Source organism: Scyliorhinus canicula, chromosome 7 (genome assembly GCF_902713615.1).
Source record: "Scyliorhinus canicula chromosome 7, sScyCan1.1, whole genome shotgun sequence".
Classification (NCBI taxonomy): Eukaryota; Metazoa; Chordata; class Chondrichthyes; order Carcharhiniformes; family Scyliorhinidae; genus Scyliorhinus; species Scyliorhinus canicula.
In genome coordinates this window covers 143,448,083-143,474,961 of record NC_052152.1, presented here as the reverse complement: position 1 = coordinate 143,474,961, position 26,879 = coordinate 143,448,083, and the positions used below count along the sequence as shown (strand labels likewise).

Sequence of the window (26,879 nt, the reverse complement as noted above, 5' to 3'; positions counted from 1 at the left end):
CTGGCTCAGGGACTAGAGAAGGAGGCAGAATAACATTAAGCAATCGCCCTATGTTGGCAGACAGCTGCCTGCCCTTAATAAACCCAGCCTGTTCCAATCCAGCCTATAACCCCTGAAAGCCAGGGTTCCAAGCACATTGCCAAAACCTTCGCCAACAACTTTCCATCTGCATTCATTAACAAAATAGGGCGATACGACCCACGCTCTGCCGGATCCTTATCCTTCTTTAAAATCAAGGAAATCGATGCCTGCGCCAATGTGGCCGGCAATATCCCTCAGGACATGGAATCATTAAACATCTCTAACAACAATGGGAGCAGCTGACACGCAAATTTCTTTTAAAATTCGATCAGAAACCCACCTGTAGTTGGCCTTATCCAACTACATCAAATTAAAAAAAAATATTTAGAGGGCCCAATTATTTTTTTCTAATTAAGGCGCAATTTAGCGTGGCCAATCCACCTACCCTGCACATCTTTGGATTGTGGGGGTGAGAACGCCGTATGAGGAACGTTTGAGGACTCTGGGTCTGTCCTCAATGGAGTTTAGAAGGATGAGAGGGGATCTTATTGAAACGTACAAGATACTGCGAGGCCTGGATAGAGTGGACGTGGAGAGGATGCTTCCACTTGTAGGAAAAACTAGAACCAGAAATCACCATCTCAGATTAGGGACGATCCTTTAAAACAGAGAGGAGGAGGAATTTTTCAGCCAGAGTGGAGGAATGTGCAAACTCCACATGGACAGTGACCTGAAGATGGGATTGAACTCTGGTCCTCAGCGCCCTGAGGCAGCAGCGCTAACCACTGCACCACCGTGCTGCCCAGTTTTGATGCATCTCAACAAATTTTATACCCACCCATGTTCCTGTGGTCACCAATTTGTTTTCTCTCTCTTTCTGCAGTCTTAGTGAGAATGTGGCAATGATCAGTAAAGCATGTTGGAATTTGAAGGCTGGACAGAAGAGAAATACCTTTGTTCCATATTTGACCCCAGAGTTCACTAGCTTCAGCAATAACTTGTGCTAATATTTGCCACAGTGGCCTGGAATCAGGGCAAACAACATTTGTCAGGGTTCCCTCTCCTGACCACAATCCACTGAATCCTGCTGGATGTGTATGATAGCACCAGTTGATTTTGAGCTCAGATGTGACTTATTCTGATATTTCAACAATTCTAAATGTACTTGTGACAGATACAAAAACTCAAATTATACACAATCCATACCGCCATTCACAATTACAACAGTGCAGTGAAGAAACAGAAATAATTATACTTCTAATCACAAGACATACACCCATAATGAAGATGTCTGCCCTGTATCCTGTATAAAGTGAATAATGTGTCAAAGTCCAACTGACTCTTCTCCTTGAGCCGTGCTCTACCTTTGCTAAGGTAATTTTGCATACATGTTGTTGCCTCAGCTAAATAACTGTTCTTCAGGAATTCTTGGCTCAGCTATTCAATTACATGGCTTAGCCACTGGAGAAAAGGCCGAAAGTTTTAATGAAAATAAATTACACTCATTGTAGGCATTATAAACGCTCAAACACTGCAGTCTTTTGCACTTGCGAGTTATTGTGGCAGTTTGTGGTGGCTTATTTATCATAAACCACTGGAACAGAAGAGAAAATAAAGCAAATTTATCGCTTTCACAATTCAAAGGTAAATTGTTGATTGTTGCCAGCTCTTGAAACCCAATTTTTAAAGATTTCTTTATCTGTATCACAAAAGTTGTTTTAGTTTTTGATAATTAAAGGAATTACTGGGATGGATTGACCATCACAAAATACATTGCAAAAGCAGTTCATTTCTCAGATGTCTTCACTTATCTGAATACAGTTGTCACTGTCAATACACCGCGCACTACAATGATATTGAAATTTAAGAACAATCTGACTTTTTAAATGGCAGCATGTTGAGGAGAAGAAGAATAGCTTACGTGAAGAGACATTTGAGCAGTCACTAGGGTCATCATTATCTTTCAGATAGTGGGATGCAAACCGTCCACTATAGTCTCTCACATTTGTTTTTGCACCTGTTTAAAATATTTAAAAAAGGTTGTATATTACATTGCTGGTTACAAAAGCACTCGCAAAAGCAACATTGATATGTGGGTAAATATAGTATTAAAGTATTTCAACTGCATACTTTAGTGTTAATGGTGCAGACAACACTATACATGTTAACTGGCAAAAAAGGTTTTGTTCTAGGTGAAGCTAAAAACTATCAAAACTGGATGATATTAGACTATTGAGTAATACTTTAGTAATGTTGATTAAAATAATTTGAAACCATTTCATAATTTAAAAAAAAGCTTTACAGCACTGTAACCAGAAATGAACAGTAGGAGAGGCTCATCTGGTTATCAGGGTTACTATCAAACCTCAGTCTTACGTGGGGTCGAATCCACACCTGACCCCAAACTGCACTGATTTCGGTTCAAAGTAAAAAAACAGATTGTTGGACCCAGCTATGCACATTTTCATGCCCTTCTACAGAACACAATTCCCCTGGTCCCACTCTGAGGTACAACTGAAATTATAGTGTCTTCACGCACAAGTAACTTTAGTTATTTTAGTCATTAGTGGACCAGAGTCAGGAGCACAAAATGGTTTCAAATTCAGAAATGTCAAAGGAAGTGTCACATTGGTTCAGTGGGGAGTTTGGGGGGGCGGGGGAAGAGAGACATGGTCTTCTAAAGAGAAGTGATATCCTGCCTTCCAATGGGCCCAATCCATACCTGACCTAGATGTACTTGAGGCTGTCTCTGGGTTCAAAGAAGAGAGATCAGTGGTATCATCCTTTAGCTTGATGAGGACAGGTGCGCAAGAAAAAAAATCAATAAGTGAAGTGAAGGAGATTGAGAAAGGAGATAAAATTGGAGGACAGGAAAAAAAAAAGTGAACAAAAACAAATTAAACATTTTCTGAAAATATCGGGATACTTCAACAGATGCCAAGCTGTGTACTTGTTTGAAAAATGGACATACAATGGATCCAATCATGGAATTCAGAAGATTTGAAATTAAAATTTAAGCAACTTAAGTTTGTAGTATGAACACCAAGATTAGATTACGATCTTTGTTTTTAATGGGCAATTTAGCGTGGCCAGTCCACCTATCCTGCACATCTTTGGGCTGTGGGAGCAAGACCCACGCAGACAAGGGGAGAATGTGCAAACTCCACATGGGACAGTAACCCGGGGCCGGGATCGAACTTGGGGGTCCTTCGCACAGTGAGGCAGTAGCGCTAACCACTGCACAACCATGTCGCCCGAGATTACCATCTTAAAATTTACCAAAATGTACAAGATGAAATCTACCAACATGTTGCAATGTGAACAGAATAGTTTCAGAAATAGAAACCGGAGTCACAGACAATGAAAGCAACAATAAACACACAGCACAGTATATTGAAAACATACTTGGCACGAATGCAGAAAGATTTACCCTCATTCGATATTGTTGGAATATTTATACTGAACATGCTTCTGCTTGACTGAAGGGGAATGCCGAGGAATACAAGTCTGGAATTTTCTGCATCACACTTGGACAGAAATTATGCAAAAATTACTTTTTTGTACACCAATCTTTTTGACAGAAACATTGGTCCACATTTCCTGAGAATTATATTAACCAATTGGCATAGAACAAGAGGAAATCTGTATAAACAATTGCAAAAGGCAGCATGTGTATGCCTCTAATTGATGTTATGGAAATTAAAATTTGAAGCCATCAAACAACTATTAATGAGCATTAAGCACAGCATGTTTCAGAAAATGCAACTGTGGAAGCTTTTGTTATTTTAGTACAGCAGAAGTAGAAATAATGCAGACCTCAGTAAGAAGAGAAAAGGAGACAAAATGTCAAAAGTAATGACTTTGGGTCTTGCGCACTTCAAATTTTTAGTCTAAATTTACATCCATTCAGGGCAGGAAACTTGCATTTCCTGGTCCCAGCATGGCGGAAGTTGGGGTGTAATCTATATTAATGAGCCAAGTGAGGTTTCATTTGGGAAGGTGACGTGTTGAGGTTTTGGAGTAAAACCTGCATAAACAAGTGCACAAGGTTTTACGGAACAAACAAATGGCACAAATTTGCTCATAATTTGTACTTATGCTAAAATGATTTTGTAAATTTCTGTAATATTAGATGTCATGTTTATCCAGAGAACAGCAGTATCATTAGAAGTGATATACCCTCTGGTGTATTATCAGAATAACTCCTAACACATTTTATGGAAAGCTACACAGCAAAATTCCACCACAAGAATGGAAAACAAGGCTGGTGACAAAGGTTATAAACCCAGAACCTGAACAGGAAACTTGAATAATCGAAGGAGCCACACTGACCAGCATGGTCATAGAACCCAACCAGACATGCCCTAATATTCTCCATTCATCTCGTGAAGACTTCGGCTCCTCAATGGAGCATGGTTATATAGATGCTAGTCACCCTGGAATAGTCACACTCCCGAATAGTTCAGTCCAATATTAATGTCCCTAACCACTGCTGAGTGAAATTTTCTGACTCAACCCGAGTTAGAGGATCTCAGTTTGGTTGATGTTTGGGACTGCGACAATTGACTTCAGTGCTCCGAGCGTAGGGAGGTCACAGATTCAGCTGTTAAATACATCCAAAGGTCCTGTATGTTTGCTGAAGTTAGAGGACTACAAAATCAGGCTCAATTATTTAATGCCTCCCACATCAAACATCCCATCAACCCTGGGTACTAAAGCTCACAAGTGAATAATTATTAAACAGGTATAGCACTGGAGGATGGCCAAAATTCATGAAACTGTCTGTCAGCAAGGAATCATACCTTGGAGGCAAGGATTGAATCTTGGGGAATGGAAGCAAAGTAACAGAACATTTATTGATGTTTTACAAATTTAAAGCCACTGTTCACAATCTGAATACTAAAACACCATGGCATATATGATGTAAAACAACAAATAGCTGGTAATATTATAAATTTCAGATATTAAAAGATGATGTCACCTTTGCAATTGTATTACAACTCCACTGATTGATTTGTAATTCCAAGCCCTTCCAGGAAGTCCATTATTTAAAATTCATACATTAGGAAAGTAGAGCTGCATGACTTAGGTAGCTAAAAAGTGCCCAAGTAACAAAAACAGTGGCAGGGATTCTCTGTGCAGCAATGCCGGAATCGCGATTGGACATTAGCCGAAAATGGAGGTGGGTGCTGGTTGCCCAATGACACGCCATGCTTAGTGGCCTCAATAGGAGCTCGAATGTGTTCCATGCTGGGCGCTGGCAAGGGCATGCAAAATGTACAGTAGCGTGCATTAACATTTCATTAACATGCCCGGCCCGGTAGTGTCCGGCCTCCCGGCACATCAGCAAGGGCTGAGAGGGGGGGTGGAGGTAGGAAGAGGGAGAGAGATAGAGAGAGCGGGACCCCAGGGGGAAGGTGTGCCCCCCCCCAATCCACCTCCCAGGACCAGGGTGTCAGGTACAGACCCCCAGTGCCATGGCCTGCAAGGCAGTCATCTGGCTGCACACTGCAGGGCGCCATTGGCCACGTTGGTTCCTCCTGCCCCGGCAACTCTCCTAAGAGCCCACAGACCTTGGTGCTGCTCTTCAGGTGTATCTTCGTGGCTGAAATGAGTGTGTGTGGGGAGTGGAGTGCTTATATGCGGCGCAACTCATCAGGATCTCAAGTGCCAATCCCGACCATGGCGAATCACACGCTGCTGTGCACTGGAATCACATGACTTCCACATGGTGCCAGTGCTGGCCCATTAGCATGTTCTGAATGGCTCTGGGATTGGCGCTGCCATCGGGATCGTAGAGCACCTATGATTCAGTCCCGGCATCAGCACTTAGTCTCTGCCATGGAGAATCCCGCCCAATACGTTTTAGAAATACTATAAGACACGAATGGTCCATGAATTATTTTCTATTATTATCATCCATAGTTTTAATTGAATAGATTTCCAATCTTCGGAAATTCCAGACTGAGTGATAGTTCGCACATCTGAATTTTAAATGTCTGCCAGCAATTAATAAAACAATAAAATGCTACTATAATAGATATAATTCAGCAAGAATCTCACCATAGTTATGAATTAAAAGGTCCATGATGTCTACACGGGAATGGAGGGCTGCTATATGCAGTGGTGTGTAACCCTGGGAAAACAATAAGTATCACATGGTTAACCAAAATAACACAAAAATATTTTGTTGGAACAAATGGAAAACTTTCATTCAATTGTTAAATAGATGACAGATATTTCCATTAAATGCCATCGTCATAGTAAGGAAAAAACAACATGGCAGTCACATGAACTGAAGGCACCATGATCACTTCAACAATATTGTTAATTATAAAAGAACTTAAATCCTGATAAAATAGTTTTCTTTCCTTCCCTTATAGTCACCATATTCACTTAAAATTCAGACATATCGTAATTTCTAATATTAAATCAGTGTTTCAAAAATATTAAAACACTTTCACAACAGGGACCTGGTGATACATCCCCAGTACAACAGGCATTTTGGATAGCTACAGCGTTATAAAACTGTCTCGTATACACTTGCAAAATATTTCAATAAAATTAAATGAGCAGTACATGAACATGTTCATTTACAGTTACAATACTTTAAATGCTTGTATGTTATCCACCCAGGCAACTGTTTACTTGTTTAAAAGTGTTGCCTTTGTTGCTAAATGTGAGTTCGGATTGAATTTTGCTATTGCGGTGCAGGTTATGAAGATGAATGGACACCAACTTTATGACAGCGTCTGGTAATCCTTTAAAAATTTATTTACAATCCCAATATGCAGTGATCAAGTGTGTAAAAATGCATCATGATAAAAACATGGACACCGTCTTTTATTTCTCTCTCATTGGAAACAAAAGTTGTTCAAAGGCTTTTCTGTGAAAACTATGTATACCAACAAAAACTGATCTGGTTGAACATTAATCAAGAAATATAAAAGGGTAAAGAAAAATTAATTCAAACATTGCAGCTATCTATCCCTTCACGCAATTCTATGGGACAAAGCACTTTACGTGGATTGGAAAATAATTATTAGCACACAGTAGCTCAGCGATTTCAAAAAGCAAAATAGTGCAATAACTTAACAGTCAATAAAATAGAAAATAAAAAGACATGCAATACTCACTCCCTGCAAAAGAAGCAGAAGGCAAGACAATCACCAAAAGCAAGGAGAGAAAAAAAATAAGTTTAATCAAAGTGCTCTTTCAAGATTTATTTTGCAACAGTTAACACATTTCAAGAACAGTTTTTCCCCATATCGAAGATGTGCTCTAAGAGAATTCCTAGTCAATCCCTTCCAATGCCCAATTCACAGTAACATCTAGCTGTTTGGAGATGGAGGTGTATGAAGGGGAAATGGGTAAATATACTTCAATCTGATTTACACGTTAGTGAAATGGTAACATGAGGACTAATCTACAATAATCACAAAAAAGTTAAAGAACATCTAGAGTCAGTGTGATTACACTGTGCAAATTTGCCGTAAAACATATTGTTAAAGTAGAATCCATTAATTATTTTCAAAACAAGTCAGAAAGTGACTCAAGAAGGAGGGATATTGAAAAGTTGGCAGTGAGCAGGGGATTGGAATTAGACTAGGTAGAGTAAGGTGCGGTTCTATGCTGTAACATTATATGATTCTAAAGCACAATACCATCTGGGCAGCATGATTCAACTCATGTTGACCACTAATCTCTCTATACAATATGTTGCTGCCCAGTAACATGGGGTGGATTATCAATCTGCAAACCTTCAGTGATCATCATGATCATTAATCCTTCATTATGTACCAATATTACATATTTCACCTCTAAATGTTAAATTGTAACAGATTTTAAATATTTAGAGATAATTTCTCTTTACAATAAATGATCACTTTTGACCAAGAAAAGGGGTAAAGGGTGGCGACTTTGGCTCTCAAAAAGAATCTCCACAATCCTGCAAAGAACACAATAGGAGTAGACAATCATAACTGATTTGGGGCTTCAACTTCACTTTCCCACCTGCTCCCCATTTTCCCCATTTCACAGACACCAAAGATCTGTCTATCTCACCCTTAGGGGTCATAGAATCCCTACAGTGCAGAAAGAGGCCATTCGGCCCATCGGGTCTGCACCAAAACCTCGAAAGACCGCCCAATCTACCGCACTGTAACCCCACACTAAGGGGCAATTTTCATGGTCAATCAATCAAACATGAACATCTTTGGAATGTGCGAGGAAACCGGAGCACCCGGAGGAAACCCACGCAGACACGGGAAGTAACTCCACACTGACAGTTACCAGAGGTCGAAATCGAACCCGGGTCACTGGTGCTGTGAGGCAGCAGTGCGAACCACTGTGCCATCGTGCTGCCCCAAAAAGCAAATGTTCAATGATAGAACATCCACAACCCTCTGGTCTAGCATTCCTAGCAAAGGTTTACAACTCATTGAGTGAAATAATTTCTCCTCATCTCAGATCTGAACGATTGGCACCTTATCTTAAGATTGTGCTCCCTTTTACATTCCCCGACCAACGGAAACAGTCTCAGCATCTACCCTATCAAGCTCCTTCAGAATCTTGAATGTTTCAATGGGATTGCCTTTCATTCTTTTGGATTCCAGAGAATATTGGCCCTATTTACTCAGTCTCTCATCATAGATCAACCCCCTTCATCCCAGGCACTGATTTAGTGAACCTTAATTGCACAACTCCAGTGAAAGCATATGCTGCAAGTCAATGTTGCTTTTCAGCTGAGTAACCAGGCAATCCTTCTGCGTGCAATGGAAAGTACAACCTTCCAGTCAGTTTCTCAACCAAGGCTGGCAAAATGTGAATAATCATTTGAGGTTGGGTTTGAAGTTACAAAATTGTCCTAAGTTTGCATTTGGTAAATATATAAGCAATTACTGCAACTAACCAATGTCAGCACGACCACTGCTAGAACTAGAAAAACTCTGGATCAAGGTACTAAAAGAACAAAGAAAAATTACAGCATAGGAACAGGCCCTTCGGCCCTCCAAGCCTGCGCCGATCCAGATCCTCTATCTAAAACTGTCGCCTATTTTCTAAGGATCTGTATCCCTCTGCTCCCTGCCCATTCATGTATCTGTCTAGATACATCTTAAATGATGCTATCGTGCCCGCCTCTACCACCTCCGCCAGCAATGCATTCCAGGCACCCACCACCCTCTGCGTAAAGAACTTTCCACGCATATCTCCCTTAAACTTTTCCCCTCTCACCTTGAACTCGTGACCCCTAGTAACTGAGTCCTCCACTCTGGGAAAAAGCTTCTTGCTATCCACCCTGTCTATACCTCTCATGATTTTGTAGACCTCAATGAGGTCCCCCCTCAACCTCCGTCTTTCTAATGAAAATAATCCTAATCTATGCAACCTCTCTTCATTGCTACCTCTTATTTTATTTAGTGAGATCCAAAATAAATCACACCTAATTATTGCCCATTCCAAACGCCGGACACTGGGAAAATGTTAGAACCATTAAGGAAGTAGCAGATGGACATCCAGAAAATAAAACTATAAGCAGAGTCAGCATGATTTAAAAACAGGAAAATCATGTTTGACAAATTTAGAATTATTTGAGTAACAAATAGAGTGGATAAATGGGAACCAGGAGACAGTGGGGCTGGATTCTCTGCCCTGCTGCGCCACATTTCTGTTTCACTCCTCTGGCGGAATGCTCCGTTATGCCAGCTGGTCAATCAGGTAACCCATTGTGAGGCAGCCCCAAGTTGTCAGGAAACCCTCGAGCTGCCGGCAAAACAGAGCATCCCGCCGGCGGAGAATCCCACCCAGAGAATTTGGATTTCCAAAAGGCAATACTGTGCAGGGTGAGAAATAGAATGAGAAGTGTTGGGGGGGGGGGGGGGGGGGGGGGGGGATATATTAGCATGGATAGAAGATTGGTGAACAAACACAGAACAGAGTCAGAATAAACAGGTCATTTTCAGGTTGGTAAAATCAAACTAGTGGTGGATCTCCGCTATTTACAACCTATATGGATAACATGGACGAAGGGAGCAAATGATTGTAGCCAAATCTGCTGACAATACAAAGAGATACAAAACAAGTGGTGAGGAGGGCACAGAGTTTGCAATGGTTAAGTGAGAGGGCAAAATTTTGTCAGATGGAATATATTGTGGGAAAATATGAGGTTATCCATATTAGTAGGAAGTTCAGAAAAGCAAATGATCATTTAAATGGAGACACAGTCCTAATACACAAAACAGAAAAATGTTAGCACGCAGGATATTAACCTTTAATGCGAGGGGAATGGAGAATAAAAGTAGGGAAACCTTTCTGTAACTGTACAGTGCATTGGTGAGACCATACTGTACAAGTTTTTGAAATGAAATGAAATGAAATGAAAATCGCTTATTGTCACAAATAGGCTTCAAATGAAGTTACTGTGAAAAGCCCCTAGTCACCACATTCCGGCGCCTGTTCGGGAAGGCTGGTACAGGAATTGAACCCGCGCTGCTGGCCTGCCGGGGTCTGCTTTAAAATCCATCTATTTAGCCCTGTGCTAAACCAACCCCTGGTCTCCTTAATTTAAGGAGATATATACTTGCATTGGAGGGAGTCCAGAGAGGTTTACTTGGTTGATTCCTGGGATGAAAGGTTATCTTATGAGGAAAGTTTGAGCTCAGAGGTATTCAAAGGGCAGCTGTGGATCAGGCCACCACTGATGACAGGCCTCTATTCATGGCCATAAGCCACCTGCTGGAAATATGAAAAGAGGTCAGAATATATGGTGGACGTGCCAGGAGTTATGCACAGCTTAACAAGGAGTCCATGCACGATATGAGCTCTGCCATGTCTCAGGTACGTGAGCACATTGCTTCCTCCATGGAGAGGTAGGCAATCACCATGGAGAGTAAGGTGGAGCAATTGATTCATATCACTTTGTTGCTCCAGCCAATCACTCCATATAGCAGTGGCTAGGTGAGGTGGGAGGGACCATGACCTTTTCCAGATGCCCCTTCATGCAGACAGGGAAGTGCTACTACACACCCAGATGGAGGAGGAGCTGCCCTGGGTCTTCCTCTCTGTAGTTCACCATGGTGAGAAGCGTCACATCTTCACCTCTGCCACTGACCCCATTTGCCTCTAGCAATCGTAGCTGAGTATGTTGCCCCTGCACCCAATGCATCACTATCCATTTTCAGGACTTGATTGGCCAGAGAACCAATTATGCTGGCATGCCTCATGATTGGCACTCATTGATGGGTGTTGGGAATGTTAGACTTCTCCTTTAGGCTTCTTTTAATGTCCATTTAGATGATTGTTAGTCTGTGGAACATAGAGGATTATGTGGTCTTTGCACTCCTGTATATGCAGAGTCAAGGAGATTACTTGGGATTCTGTTGCACAGGGAAATTGAACTGCCATATGTGAAGGCAATGACCTGTAATGATGCTGCAGGTTCTGAGATTTTGGTCATTACCATCTGCTTGACATATGCTCACTTGTGCAACAGTTCATCTGGGTAAATCCTCTGTAGACAGTGTGTGAGACAGACATCCAGATAGCTTACTATTCTAGCTGGTAGAGACGCAGGTTCAGAGGTAGCTCCTTCAGGAAGGGCTGGCAGGGGTTGGTAAAATTCCCAAAGCTATCCTGGCAATGGGAGGATGGTCATGTCGGTTCCTTATATTCTGGGCAAATCTAGTGTCTAATAGATTGTCCCTGGTACTCCTGGTATGTCATTCCATGAGCCTCGTACCCATTAGAGGTTCTTGCAGATTTGTGTCCTCTTCCTGAGGCTCATCCTATTCACTGCAGAGCAGTACATAACATATCATGACTATCCAAGATTCCCTGTGCGGTGCATACTCCAGAGCACCCCTGGACCTGACAAGGCAGCAAACGCACATTTTTAACATGCCAATGGTCTGTTCAGTGATGGCTCTTGTGAGGTGCAAGTTTGTTGTAGCACTCTTCCTCTCCGCTATGGGAGTGCTTCACTGGTATCAACCACCAGGTCTGGAGGGAACAACTCTAGTCACCTAGGATCCAACATTTTAATCTGGGCAAGGCCTCAAAGCTCAAGAAGCTGCGGGTTCCACAAGATACGACTCCAGAGAGCTCCTTGGGAAACAAGCACAGATCTGCATGATTCTTTGCCTGTGGCTGCAAACCATTTGGCCATCGAGAGTGGAATCACTTGCACGTCTCATATGCTGCTGGCTGTTCCTGGGAGCTCTAATGACAACACAAGTGCAGCCAATTACCCCATTACCCCTTGCATTCTAGAGAAACAAGCTAAGCCCATTGCCTCGACCACCTGGCTGTCATAATCTGTGATGAACCTGATGATGGATGAGGGCATTGGTTACCTCTTTGATGCTTGTACGTGTGGAAGCCTATTCTTGCTATGGAGGGAGTGCAGTGAAGGTTTACCAGGCTGATTCCTGGGATGGCGGGACAGTCATATGAGGGGGGACTGGCAGGACAGTCATATGAGGAGGGACTAAATCGGTTAGGATTATATTCATTGGAGTTTAGAAGAGTGAGAGTGTATCTTATAGAACATTGCAAAGTTCTAACAGTATTAGACAAGGTAGATTCAGATAGAATGTTCCCGATGGTGGGGAGATCGGAACTACGGGTCATAGTTTTATGACTGAGGGGAGGAGAAATTTCTTCACCCAGAAAGTAGTGAATCTGTGGAATTCGTTACCGCAAGGTTGTTGAGGCCAAAATGTTGATATAGGAATTAAATATAGCTCTTGGGGGCTAAAGAGATTAAAGCATATGGGGGGGGGGGGGGGGGGGGGGGGCATGAGCGTATTGAACTTGACGATCAGCCATAATCATAATGAATGGTGGAGCAGGCTTGAAGGGCCGAATGGCCTCCGCTTGCCTTTATTTTCTATGTTTCTATACATTACCCATAGAGCTCTGGAAGCAATCACTGAGGGCATGGGGTTGCTGCCAAATCCATTTGGCTGCCGATTTTGGGGACCATTTCCCAGTCCATCCTCCGGCATTTCAGGCATTGTCTCACAGACATCTGGAGATAGTTTGTCCACATCCTGAAGACTTGTTGTCATGCCAGTTACTTCTCCTCTGCCTTCCATGGATAGCTGCTTCCTAATAAACCCCACCCCGGTGCTGCTTGCTGCTCGTCTTGCGGCCCTAGTTGTTGACCAGTAAAACCTCTTCTTTATCGCTTCCTCATATCCTGCTCCAAAGGTTATAGGAAGATTTGGTGCATAAGACCCATAGAAATTATACTAAATGAGTTATTGGGAAAGGGCAATCAGCGATACAAGAACCAGTATGTCCTTGGTTTTCATCCATACAGCTACTGAGGACTGAGATTTTCTATTTCTCCCATTGTCCAAATCCAACATCAACTATCTAACATTGGCCTCCTCTCACTGGGATCTGCAATTACAAGTGAATTATTGATAATGGCCTTTGCAACCCGTGACCCTCCAACATCATCTTCGACTTAATCCCCATCACCCTTGACATTACCAACATCAGTGTGCTTTCCCTCTGTAACCCATCACCAAACTCATCATGGAAGTGTGCATGCCATGTCCCTCCCCGAGACTACCCATACCCGTGGAGATTAGTCCTCTGATCTTAGACCCTTCCCTGCATCATCCTTAGAGTACCTGTTAGATCCTGTGACCCTCCGTACAAGACATTTGAAAATCTCTACTTCAGACTGGGCCTATCCCCTATCCAGTCAAATTCCCCTGTTGGTGAACATCCCTGGTGTTTGACCCTCAGGACCCATATGTGCACGATACTAAACTTGCCCTTCAGGCCCTACATTTTATTTATCTACACCGACTATCTCCAACCACCCCCCAGGTCAGGCCCTTTCCACTGCACACGTCCATGCCTGCGAACCCCCCCCCCCCCCGTTCCTGTTCTGCTCTTCCATGCCTGACCCCACCCATTTTCTGCCCTCGGAGGCTTCTTCCATTCCTCCATGACATGATCCAATCTGGTGTCTTCCTTTCTAGCCCTCTTCCATTCCTCCAGACAGTGATCCCACCCTCCACCCTCTTTTGAAGCTCTCTTCCACTTCTCCATGCCCCGCCACCTCCCATCTCTGATTTGCCATTGTCAGTCCTAATACTCCATGAAAGCTGTGATTCTACTGCCCACTCCCTTGAGCCCAGAGTTCATCACAAATTACAAATCACCTCGGACAACTGCATAGAACCGACTAGTGCATGCACCATAAAACAAATGTGAACCCGGTGCCTGTAGCTGCTGACTTAGTCTTGAAGATAGGTCATAAGTTCAAAAAGATTTACTATAATGAACATGCACGACATATAAATGTAGCACAAGTAAGGACACACCATGGGGTTGCACAAGGCCCGACCTCCCACACAGAAGACCTTAATTTTTAATACTAAACTTGCCATTGTGATTTCAATATTTCAGCTTCCACCTGATTGTAACTCACCCCACTTCCCAGGTTTCCAGCTCCCAGAGACATAAATAAATTCCGCCTGAGGTTTCTCCTTCATGGGGCAATCTGTAACTATGATATGAGGATAAATTTCTTCTCTCAGAGAGGCATGAATCTGTGGAATTCTCCATCCCAGAAAATTATGGAGGCTGAGTCACTAATCCTATTCAAGGTTGAGATAGACAGATTCTTGAACTATAGGGGAGTTAAGGGTTATGGAGAACAGGCAGGGAAGTGGGGTTGAGGCCAAGATCAGATCAGCAGAACAGGTTCATGGGACCGTATGGCATACGCCTGCTCCTACTGCTCATGTTCTTATGTCTGAATAGCAGGCGAGGCCGGAATCAAACCAGGCTAGGATATTCCCCACCGCTGAATAACCTGTTGCATGATGTCCAAGAGTGAGGTGCCAGAGGGCGACCATGTAAAGGAACCAATACCTAAGCAAGGATTCAATACTTTCAGGTGCGGAAAGGAGAAAACAGGCACAGATATTTGCAAGAAAAAAAAAATCCTCAATGTAATGGCAATCATATTATGTGCTCTATACTTAATTGATCATGTAGTATGTTTGCCAAACATAATTACATTTTTCTTCAAAACAATTCTGTTAAAACAAACGTAAACTTACATGCTGTGTTTATCCATCAGTTGGCAGGGAGCAATGAAAGAAAAACATAATTTAATTTTATTTCAATTCGACTACAATTTTAAAACATATTGAAATAATAAAAAGATGGGTTAAATATCCTAGATCAGAAGAAGAAATCTTTAAGCCACATTTGTCCAATATTCAACATCACTGTGTTCCATCTGGCTCAGCTGTGATTGCCCCATGAAGGTGGCAGGGGTTCAACTAATTAACTAACCTCATTCAGTATATCACTTGTAACTGAAAATATTTCAGTATTTGAATTTCCTATCTGAAAGGGGCAAAGGAGTGGCTGAAATAGTGGCAGAAGCTGTTATTGGACAGAAAGAGCAGCGAGGACACCCTGGACAGAATAAACAATTGGCCATTTGATAGTTACTCATTTTCTAACTTCAAGCTTCTTTCTATCAAACTGGCACATCCTTCTTGTCACTGATCGGTAACACTGTAGCCAGTGGATATCTGACCTTTCCCGTTTCTTTAAGCTCACTAAAAAATGTCTGACATATTGCACAACCTTTGGTTGTAAATTCATGGCCATTTTTCAAAAAAACTCAATGCTTTGAATTCCTCTAATTGTGGCCCTGCCCCTGCCACAATGACTTGTCAAACAGAGAAATTATATCTTATGTGATTAAAAGGTAAACTGTCCCACCTCATCCTTCCCAACCGGTCAACAGCCTTTGACATAGCTGACCATATTTCTCCATGCCTTTCCACAGTTGCCAGCTGGGGGATTGCACCTGCCTGGTTTCATTCTGATCTATCTTTTCGTAATAGAAGTATCGCTATAGTGATGCTTTTCCTGGTCCTGCACTGTCTCCAAAAGTCCTTGCTTGGCACCGCGCCCCCCCACCCCACTGCTCATCCACATGCTCCCGATCGTCAACCTCATCTCAAACTGCAGTATTAGCTTTCCTAACTATGGTGATCACACCCCACCACTCTTACCTCACCATTACCTCTCTCAATTCTCCCACTGTTGTTACATTATTGGATTCATTGTCCAACATCCAAGACTGGGTGAGCAGAAGTTTCCTCCAATTCAATATTGTGAAGAGCAAAGCCATTGTTTTTGGTCCCAGCTACAAATTCCATTCCCTCGCCACTGGCTCAATTCCTCCCTCTGACAACTGCCTGGGGCTAAACCAGTGTTCACAACTTAGGTGTTATATTTGACCACAAAATGAGTTCCCAATTAGACTTTGCTTCCACCTCTGGAATCATTTGACCCCACCCCACTTCAACTCTGCTGCCGAAACCCTCACCCATACCTTTGTTACAGTTGGACGTGACTATTCCAATGCATTCCTGGCATTCTACCCTGTGAAAAGTTGTGGTCATCCAAAAACCTTCTGCCCATGCCCTTACTTGCATCACGTCTCATTCATCCATCAACCCTCTAGTCACTGACCTACACTGGCTCCTGGTCAAGCAACACATCAGCGTTAAAATTCTCAAGCTTCCTGTCCAATTCCTCCAAAGCCTTGTCCTCACCTACTTCTGTCATCTGCTCCAAACAATTAATTCTTTTTTTTTAATTTAAAGTACCCAATTCTTTTTTTTCCCAATGAAGGGGCAATTTAGTTTGACCAATCCCCTATCCTGTACATCTTTAGATTGTGGTGAAGAGACCCAGGCAGACACGGGAGCAGTGCGCAAACTCCACACGGACAGTGACCTGGGGCCGGAATTGAACTCAGGTCCTCGGCGCCATGAGGCAGCAATGCTAACCACTGCGCCACCGTGCCATTCTCTATCCCCCCCCCACCCAACTCGGAGGTGTATTACTGTATTAGTTTCAAATTAGAGGCATTGTCCATATTCTGCCACCATTTAAATTTATTGTAAAGTTTAAAAATCTAATTATGAAATGAAAATCGCTTATCGTCACGAGTAGGCTTCAATGAAGTTACTGTGAAAAGCCCCTAGTCGTCACATTCCGGCGCCTGTTCGGGGAGGCTGGTACGGGAATCAAACCGTGCTGCTGGCTTGCCTGGGTCTGCTTTAAATGCCAGCGATTTAGCCCAGTGTGCTAAACCAGCCCCTTTATGTTCTGTCACTCATTTTTCCCACTTGCCTAAATGCCCACATACGTATTCTGTACAATCCATTCTCTTCCGTCCATCTGCTTGTTGTTCCTGTATTTGCAATGTTATCTGATTCCCTATAAAACATTCTACCGTTTAGGATAGCTAGCCCATCTAATGACCCCTCTTATTCTGCTATAAATAGCCCTGCACATTATGAAATGAAAATTGCTTATTGTCACAAGTAGGCTTCAAATAAAGTTATTGTGAAAAGCCCCTAGTCACCACATTCCGTAATCTGTTCGGGGAGGCTGGTACATTATTGTTTCCTTTGTTGTGTCTCAGCATTTTGTGTTTCATTTCCACCAGCCTGCCTAGGACTTGATTCACATGTTCGACTGTGTATCCCATAACTGATATGACATTTTCAATTTAACATGTTTGTGCTGCAGCACATGTGCAAATCATTTCAATCATATACAGAAGTGTGTAATTATAGATAATGTAAATAATGCTGTCATTTTAGTGACATATACTTTAAATGGTATTATTTTATTGAAATAGGATTCAAGTAGATTCGTGATTTAAATTAGACAGTGCAATTTTAGGTATGTGTGCAATGTAAATATCGATGCAGTTTTACATTATATGCACTATACAGTGAGACAGTTCATATAAAAATCTTTAAATTCAGTGATCCATATCAACCACTTTCCAAACTTGCTCACTATGTTCAACCAGCTATACCAAGTCATTTTTCAACCATTTTCCATCAGTTAGATATGCCAGCTATTTTAGGCAATTCAATAAGCTGTGCACACCTCGATCAAATGCATTAAGTCCTTCAAGTAACTGTTTTAAAAGCCCTGCTAATTTCTGGCAAACTGAAGTGTTTATTACACATCTTTCAGCCTGTGCAGCTATTCACCTGGTATGTAGGAGCTGAGTACGTCAGACGCTGCCACTGTTTGTATTGGAAGAATGCTGGAAAACTGGCTCAGTAACAGCATTACAATACATTCATGAATTTTACACGTTGCGAGGAGCTTGAGCTTTATTGCCCTGAACTCCCTGATTAAGATGTTGATGATGCACCTGTATGAATGAACAAGGCTGAGCTGGAATCACAACGTTATTTTGGGCCAAAATAAATCTTTGGGTAAAGAGGTTTCTTTGAATTTCTGAATTTCTTGAATTTCTTTAACCAAAGAGTGGAGAGGATATGGAACTTGCTACCACAGGGAATGACTGAAGTGAATAATATAGATGTAGTTAAGGCGAAACTGGAGGGAGAAGGGAATAGAGGGTCACAATGATAGGCTTAAGAGGCGGGAAGGTGGGAGGAGGCTCGCTAGAAGCACAACTGCCAGCATGAACTGGTTGCACACAATGGCCGGTTTCTGCGCCGCACATCCTATACAATCCGACAGAAGGAAATCTGGCAAACTAGTAGGGGAAGCAAATCTGAGTCACCTGCAGCTCTTTGGATGGAAAGGCTGTTAACCTGAAGAAATGACAATTGTTAGTCTCAATGTTTCACTTTGTTACCACTGTCTTGCTGTCTTCCCTTTTTTTTACTGCCTATACTCTACTCTTGTATGTGGACAACCTTTGGAGTCAAAACTAGTGGTTAGTCATTCTGTGCATTTGGAATTCAGCAAAAAGTTCCAGTTTTTGTTTTCAACTCATCTGGGAAATGGTTTAATAAATGTGATTCCATCTTATTTTTTTGGTGGGGTGTAGGCCATTAGTGGATAGCCTTGAGGAAAGAAACCTCAACTGCTTGGCACCTAAAGCGTCTAGTCATATTGACTTGCAAGATACTGCAGATTTATTATTTGAATTGGGGTTCCTCATGGTGTATTCACAGAATTTGAAGATGCATGAGATTGCCTCCTTTTTCTTTTGGAACTGGAACCTGAAATGTGTTCTTCCTCTGCTCCCTTGAAAATGGGTTGTTGCCGCACATTGTTCTAGCCAGGAAGCTTAAACATTCATTAAATACTTGGGGAATTTGGAGCCTTTGACTTTAGGCATGAAGGGTTTGGTGAAGTTTGAATGTGGCTAGTTTGGAGGAGGTAGAACAACACCAAACAATTTGTGAATGAAGATTCCCAAGATGGAGAACGATAAGGAAAAAAAGCAAACAAACACAATTCGCTTCAACTCATTGGGCCATCAAGATATTTGTTCTTAAATAGTGCAGGACCAAATGGGCTTGGTATAAAGATATGTCACGGTTGGACAATCCCATTGAGCTATGCAGTTGTAATTGTAACAATACATTACCAGGTTATTGGCACTATACTAATTAGATGTGTGTGTATATATAAGGGAGACGTATGTGGGTAAGTATGCCCTTTAATGAAGACTTATGGATTCTCTCTAACCTGTTGGGATGATGCTGCAGGATTATCTTTGCCAAAGATCATTACATATTGCAATCTGTACTTTTCCCTCTGAAACCAGAAATGAATCTGTGTATTAATGTGGCTATACTGGACTTCCGGTTGCGGCTATGACCAGCTAAGTCGCACATTTGGCAGCTCCTGCGACAAAGGTGTTTAAGGGCCGATTGGAGGGCCCCGACGGTACTGTAAAGACGAATCCCGGTGGGGGAAGGCTCCCTGAGGAGAGTGAGACCAACTTTATGGTCGGTACTCGGAGTGGGGCGACAAAAAAAGCGGCAGCAGCTCCCTGAAAAAAGCGGGGGAAGAGGACCAAAATGGCGGCCGGTGGCGCACTAGAAGATTGGAGAAAATGGGCGGAGGAGCAGCAGGCCGCTCTCCTCCGGTGTTTTACGGAGCTGAAAGTGGAACTCTTAGAGTCTATGAACGCGACGACCACAAGGCTGATGGGGGCCCAGGCGACCCAAGAGGCGTCGATAAGAGAGCTGCAGCAGGAGATGACTGCAAGGGAGGAGGAGGCCACGGTCCTCGTGGGAAAGGTGGAGGTGCACGAGGCACTCCACCTGAAATGGCAGAGCCGCTTCGAGGAGCTGGACACTCGAATGAGGCGGAAGAACTTGAGGATCCTGGGCCTAGCAGAAGGCCTGGAGGGGCCTGATCTCCCGAAATATGTAGCGGAGATGCTGAGCTCCCTGATGGGAGAGGGGGCCGGTCCATCGCCCCTGGAGCTGGAAGAAGCATATCGGGTCATGGCTAGGCGGCCTAGGGCGAACGAGCCCCCGAGGGCGGTGCTGGTGCGATTCCAGCGTTTCTGTGATCGGGAGAAAGTGCTGAGGTGGGCCAAGAGGGAGAAAAGCAGCAAATGGGAGAATTCGACGGTGCGGATATATCAGGACTGGAGTGCGGAGGTGGCAAAGCGGCGGGCCCGGTTTAACCGAACGAAGGCGGTGCTGCACGCAAAGAGGATCAAGTTCGGAATGCTGCAGCCAGCGCGCTTGTGGGTCACCTACAAGGACCAGCACCATTACTTTGAGACCCCAGAGGAGGCATGGACTTTTGTTCGGGAGGAAAAGCTGGACCTGAACTAGAACTTGGGAACGCCGGCGGTCGAGGCCGCCCGAGTACCCTTGACTGATCAAGTGGCCCATGTCTTTCTTAGGCCAGGTCGGAACTTGGTTAAAGTTGATGGATCGTTTGGTTTCTTTGAAACTTGTGTTATGGGGGGTTTCTTTGTTCCTTTTTGTGTGTCTCTTCCCGTTGCCAACTTCCCTTAATTATTGTTGTTGTAGGGGGGGCTTTTTTACTGTTTTTTGATCTGTTCCTTTAAGGGTTATGGTTACTGTTCTGTTCGATGGAGGGTGATGGTTAAATACGTTATTATTGGGTAGTTATTTAGTTATGCAGGCATAGTTATGTATTTATGTATTTATTTGAGATTTGTTATTTATATTGTTATATTGTTAAGTTGGGGAGGCGGGACGGGGGGGGTGCAAGTTGGTTATGCGTGTTTTCTTTTTCTCTTTTTTCTTCCTCTCGTTTTAAGGGGGCTTTTTTATGGGCTTGGATGGGGACGGGGGTGGAATTGAAGATGGCGGGGTAGGGTGTGGCCGGGCGAAAGCGCGGGCTTTCCCCTGTTTCCCGCGCGCGGGACGGAGGAAGGGGGAGGAGAGAAGAGTGGGGTGTGGCCAGCAATGGCGGCTTTTCCCACGCTGAAGCGGGGTCAGAGAGGGATGGCAAGGGGGGGGGAGGCCCCTCCCCCCCCACATCGGGAGGAGTCGGAGTGTGGCAGGGGCAGCCGGGTCAGCGAAAACCAGCTGACTCTCGGGAGTACGATGGTGGATACACCGCGGCTAGGAGGGGTCCTAGCCAGGGGGGGGGGGGGGGGGGGGGGGGGGGGGGGGGGGGAAGGGGGGTTAGGGGGGGATACCGGGTTGCTGCTGGAAAGGCCGAGGACGGGAAGGGAAGAACGGGAGGAGAGAGGGGGGGGGGGCCATCGCCATGGGGAACGGGTCAGAAGGGGAGGGTCGACCCGGGGCGAACAGGGGACAGGACATGGCTAATAGACAGGGGAAAGGGACGGGTCGCTCTGCGACCCGGTTGATTACTTGGAACGTGAGGGGGCTGAATGGGCCGGTCAAGAGATCAAGGGTTTTTTCACACCTAAAGGGACTGCAGGCGGATGTGGCAATGTTGCAGGAAACTCACTTGAGAGTAGTAGACCAGGTACGCCTGAGAAGGGGGTGGGTGGGACAGGTGTTCCACTCAGGCTTGGACGCAAAGAACCGGGGGGTGGCGATTTTGGTGGGAAAGAGGGTGTCGTTCGTGGCGGCGCAGGTGGTAGCAGATAAGGAGGGTAGGTACGTGATGGTGAAGGGTAGGCTGCAGGGAGAGAATGTGGTGCTGGTGAATGTGTATGCCCCCAATTGGGATGACGCGGGTTTTATGAGGCGCCTGTTGGGCCTCATTCCGGGTCTGGAGGCAGGGGGCCTGATCATGGGGGGGGACTTCAATACAGTGCTCGACCCTGGGCTGGACAGATCGAGTTCCAGGACGAATAGGAGGCCGGCAGCGGCAGAGGTGCTAAGGGGGTTCATGGAGCAGATGGGGGGGGTAGACCCTTGGAGATTTGGCAGGCCAAGGGCGAGGGAGTATTCTTTTTTCTCCCACGTCCACAGGGTGTACTCCAGAATAGACTTTTTTGTTCTGAGCAGGGGGCTGATTTCGAGAGTGCAGGACACGGAGTACTCGGCCATTGCGATTTCGGACCATGCACCACACTGGGTAGAGGTAGAACTGGGGGAAGCACGGGACCAGCGCCCGTTGTGGCGCCTGGATGTGGGGCTGCTGGCGGACGATGAGGTGTGCGGAAGGGTCCGGAAGGGCATTGAGAGATATCTGGGCACGAACGACACGGGCGAGGTGAAGGTGGGGGTAGTCTGGGAGGCCCTGAAAGCAGTGATCAGAGGAGAGCTGATCTCCATAAGGGCACACAGAGAAAGGAAGGAGAGGCAGGAGAGGGAGAGACTGGTGGGGGAACTTATAGAAGTGGACAGGAGATATGCGGAGACACCAGAGGAGGGGCTGTTGAGGGAGCGGCGCAGTTTACAGGCCCAGTTTGACCTACTGACCACTAGGAAGGCGGAGACGCAATGGAGAAGGGCACAGGGCGCGGTCTATGAGTACGGGGAAAAGGCGAGCAGGATGCTAGCACACCAGCTGCGCAAGCGAGATGCAGCCAGAGAGATTGGGGGAGTGAGAGAGAAGGGAGGGAACGTAGTGCAGAAGGGGCAAGAGGTGAACGGGGTCTTCAGGGATTTCTACAGGGAATTGTACCGGTCTGAGCCGCCCAGGAGGAGGGGGGGAATGGAGAACTTCCTCGATAGATTGAGGTTCCCAAAGGTCCAGGAGGAACGGGTGGAGGGGCTGGGGGCGCCGATAGAGCTGCAGGAGCTAGTTAAAGGGATAGGCCAGATGCAGGCGGGGAAGGCGCCAGGGCCGGATGGGTTCCCGGTGGAATTTTATAAGAAGTATGTGGACTTGGTGGGTCCAGTGCTGGTGCGAGCCTTCAATGAGGCGCGAGAGGGGGGGGGTTCTGCCCCCGACAATGTCACAGGCCCTGATCTCCTTGATCCTGAAGCGGGACAAAGACCCTGTACAGTGCGGGTCCTACAGGCCTATCTCCCTCTTGAATGTAGATGCCAAACTGTTGGCAAAGGTCCTGGCAACCAGAATAGAGGATTGTGTGCCAGGGGTAATCCATGAGGACCAGACGGGGTTCGTAAAGGGACGACAACTTAACACAAATGTCCGGAGACTGTTGAATGTGATTATGATGCCAGCAGTGGAGGGGGAGGCTGAGATAGTGGTAGCACTGGATGCGGAGAAGGCATTCAATAGGGTGGAGTGGGAATACCTGTGGGAGACGCTGGAACGGTTTGGGTTTGGGGAGGGATTTATCAAGTGGGTGAAGCTGCTGTATTCGGCCCCGATGGCGAGTGTGGTTACAAACGGGAGGAGGTCAGAGTATTTTGGGCTCCATCGAGGTACCAGGCAGGGATGCCCCCTATCCCCCTTACTATTTGCATTAGCGATCGAACCGTTGGCGATGGCACTGAGGGGTTCAGGGGGGTGGAGAGGACTGACAAGGGGAGGGGAGGAACATCGGGTATCACTCTATGCGGATGATTTGTTGTTATATGTGGCGGACCCGGAAGGGGGAATGCCGGAGGTAATGGAAATACTAGCGGAGTTTGGGGACTTTTCGGGATATAAATTAAATGTGGATAAAAGTGAGGTCTTTGTGATACACCCGGGAGATCAGGGGGAGGGAATTGGGCGGCTCCCCTTCAAGAGAGCAGTAAAGAGCTTCAGGTACTTGGGGGTGCAGGTGGCAAGGAACTGGGGGACCCTCCACAAGCTGAACTTTTCAAGGCTGGTGGAGCAGATGGAGGAGGAGTTCAAGAGGTGGGACATGGTACCGCTGTCGCTAGCAGGGAGGGTGCAGTCAGTCAAAATGACGGTCCTCCCGAGGTTCTTGTTTCTGTTCCAGTGCTTGCCCATCTTTCTCCCCAGGGCCTTCTTCAAGAAGGTAACTAGCAGCATTATGGGCTATGTGTGGGCACATGGCACCCCTAGAGTGAGAAGGATTTTCTTGGAACGGAGTAGGGACAGTGGAGGATTAGCGCTACCCAATCTTTCCGGATACTACTGGGCGGCGAACGCATCGATGGTGCGCAAGTGGGTGATGGAGGGGGAGGGGGCAGCTTGGAAACGTATGGAGAGGGCGTCCTGCGGCAATACAAGCCTGGGGGCGCTAGTAACGGCACCATGGCCGCTCCCCCCCACAAGGTATACCACGAGTCCGGTAGTGGCGGCCACCCTTAAAATCTGGGGGCAGTGGAGGCGACACAGGGGGGAAGTGGGGGGTCTGATGGCGGCGCCACTGAGAGGGAACCACAGATTTGTCCCGGGGAACACTGGCGGGGGATTCCAGAGCTGGCACAGGGCGGGCATCAGGCAACTGAGGGACATGTTCATAGAGGGGAGGTTTGCGAGCCTGGGAGAGCTGGAGGAGAAATTTGAGCTCCCCCCGGGGAACACGTTTAGATACCTGCAGGTGAAGGCATTTGCCAGACGACAGGTGGAAGGATTTCCCTTGCTTCCCGATAGAGGGGTGAGTGATAGGGTGCTGTCAGGGGTCTGGGTCGGAGACGGGAAGGTCTCGGACATCTACAAAATAATGCAGGAGGTGGAGGAGGTATCGATAGAGGAGCTGAAAGACAAGTGGGAAGCGGAGCTGGGAGAGCAGATAGAAGATGGGACATGGGCGGATGCCTTAGAGAGGGTCAATTCGTCGTCGTCGTGCGCAAGGTTGGGCCTCATCCAATTTAAGGTGCTGCACAGAGCCCATATGACAGGGACTAGGATGAGTCGGTTCTTCGGGGGTGAGGACAGGTGTGTTAGGTGTTCGGGAAGCCCTGCGAACCATGTACATATGTTCTGGATGTGCCCGGCACTGGAAGAGTTCTGGGAGGGGGTGGCGGGGACGGTATCGAGAGTGGTGGGAACCAGGGTCAAACCAGGGTGGGGGCTAGCGATTTTTGGGGTTGGGGTGGAGCCAGGAGTACAGGAGGCAGGGGAGGCCAGAATATTGGCCTTTGCGTCCTTGGTAGCTCGGAGAAGGATCTTGATTCAGTGGAGGGACACAAGGCCACCAAGTGTTAACACCTGGTTAAATGACATGGCAAGCTTCATCCAATTGGAAAGAATCAAATTCGCCCTGAGAGGGTCGGTACAGGGGTTCTTCCGGCGGTGGCAGCCCTTCCTTGACTTTCTGGATCAGAGATAGGAGCTGGAGGCCGAAACAGCAGCAACCCGGGGAGAAAGGGGGGGGGGGGGGGGGGGAAGGGAGGGGGGGGGGGGGATAGCAACGAAGGGAGCACGTCAGCAGGGGGTCGCGGGCAATGACTGCCCGAGGCCATCGGCAGAAAGGGAAAAACGGTTTGGTTGCTAGACTGGTAGCGCGGGGGGGGGGGGGGGGGGGGTGGGGGGGGGGGGGGGGGCGCGGGGGGGAGGGCGTGGGGAGGATTTTCCAGGGGGGATTTGTTGTGTTATAATTTAAAATGTAGTAGGGGTAAATGTTTGTATCGAAAAATTTCAATAAAAATTATTTAAAAAAAAAAAAAAATGTGGCTATACTGGTGCATGGAGCTGACAGTTGAATCTTGTATTCAGCCAATGTCAGTAATAATGGGGTTCTCATAAGACATTCCACACGATGCAGAGTCCCTCATGTATTAATTCATTTGTCTCTCTACCTGAATTACATCGGTTTTAATTGTATTTTCAATGCTTTTGTATAGGTCACTGGGAAAAGAAAGCTCTTGCTCTGTTAAACAGCCTTCTCTTTATCCAAAGTCATGTCTGATCTGTCCAAAATGATGTGTTCATTTATTGCATTCATATTAAACTATTGTAAAACCATAAAAAAAAGAAATCTGGAAAATCACAGGTACAAGACATGAAGTGGCCTGAATCTATGCAAGGAGCTCTATGAAGATGTGATTCAGCTGTAACCAAGTCGAACAAGTTAAGCTTACAAAACTAATAACAGCATGTGCATAATAATGTTTCATCTGTGAGGATTACAGCAGTCCCTCAAAATCTGTTGCTCTGGTGGGGAGCATTGCGAAAGGCCCCAAAAGCAATCTTTGGAAACAGTACTATGAGTGTCATGGATATTATTGTCCAGAATGTTAATTTCTGAAGGTTTAATATCTGGTGCCAATCTTGGTTGACACCCGAGTTTATTGGGAAATCTGACAAAGAAACACCATAATCTGGACCAGTGCATAGTAACGAATTCTGGTACTTTCTAACTTACCCAGCAGAGATGCAGGAGACTTTGTCTCAAACTTCTAGCAGAAGAGCAAATGAAGTTTAAAATGGGGAGAAACCAACTGTAGCATCGTTGTTTCACAGCGCCAGGATCCCAGGTTCAATTCCCAGCTTGGCTCACTGTCTGTGCAGAGTCTGCACGTTCTTCCAGTATCTGCGTGGGTTTCCTCCGGGTGCTCCAGTTTTCTCCCACAAGTCCCGAAAAACGTGCTGTTAGGTCATTTGGACATTCTAAATTCTCCCTCCGTGTACCCGAACGGACGCCGGAATGTGGCGACTGGGGGCTTTTCACAGTAACTTCATTGCAGTGTTAATGTAAGCCTACTTGTGACAATAAAGATTATAATTTATATCCTGGAGCTTTGTATAAAGCAGTAACAGGACACCAGTGTGGCCGCTTCCCCTGTTTCAGGTAA

General features: G+C 45.5%; 1 protein-coding gene across 2 annotated transcripts in view; it reads right to left on the bottom strand.

Annotated features, from left to right (window-relative positions):
- LOC119969427 (ankyrin repeat domain-containing protein SOWAHC) overlaps positions 1–26,879 on the bottom strand; it is a 184,710-nt gene that overhangs the window by 10,451 nt on the left and 147,380 nt on the right. The window contains exons 11-13 of one of the 2 annotated variants that reach the window (XM_038803057.1): positions 6,085–6,157; positions 2,744–2,770; positions 1,943–2,038 (exon numbers count right to left, since the gene is read on the bottom strand). In XM_038803057.1, the coding sequence (XP_038658985.1) occupies positions 1,943–2,038; positions 2,744–2,770; positions 6,085–6,157 (196 nt within the window). The remainder of the gene's footprint in view (positions 1–1,942; positions 2,039–2,743; positions 2,771–6,084; positions 6,158–26,879) is intronic. The other variant, XM_038803058.1, reaches the window with a different exon arrangement.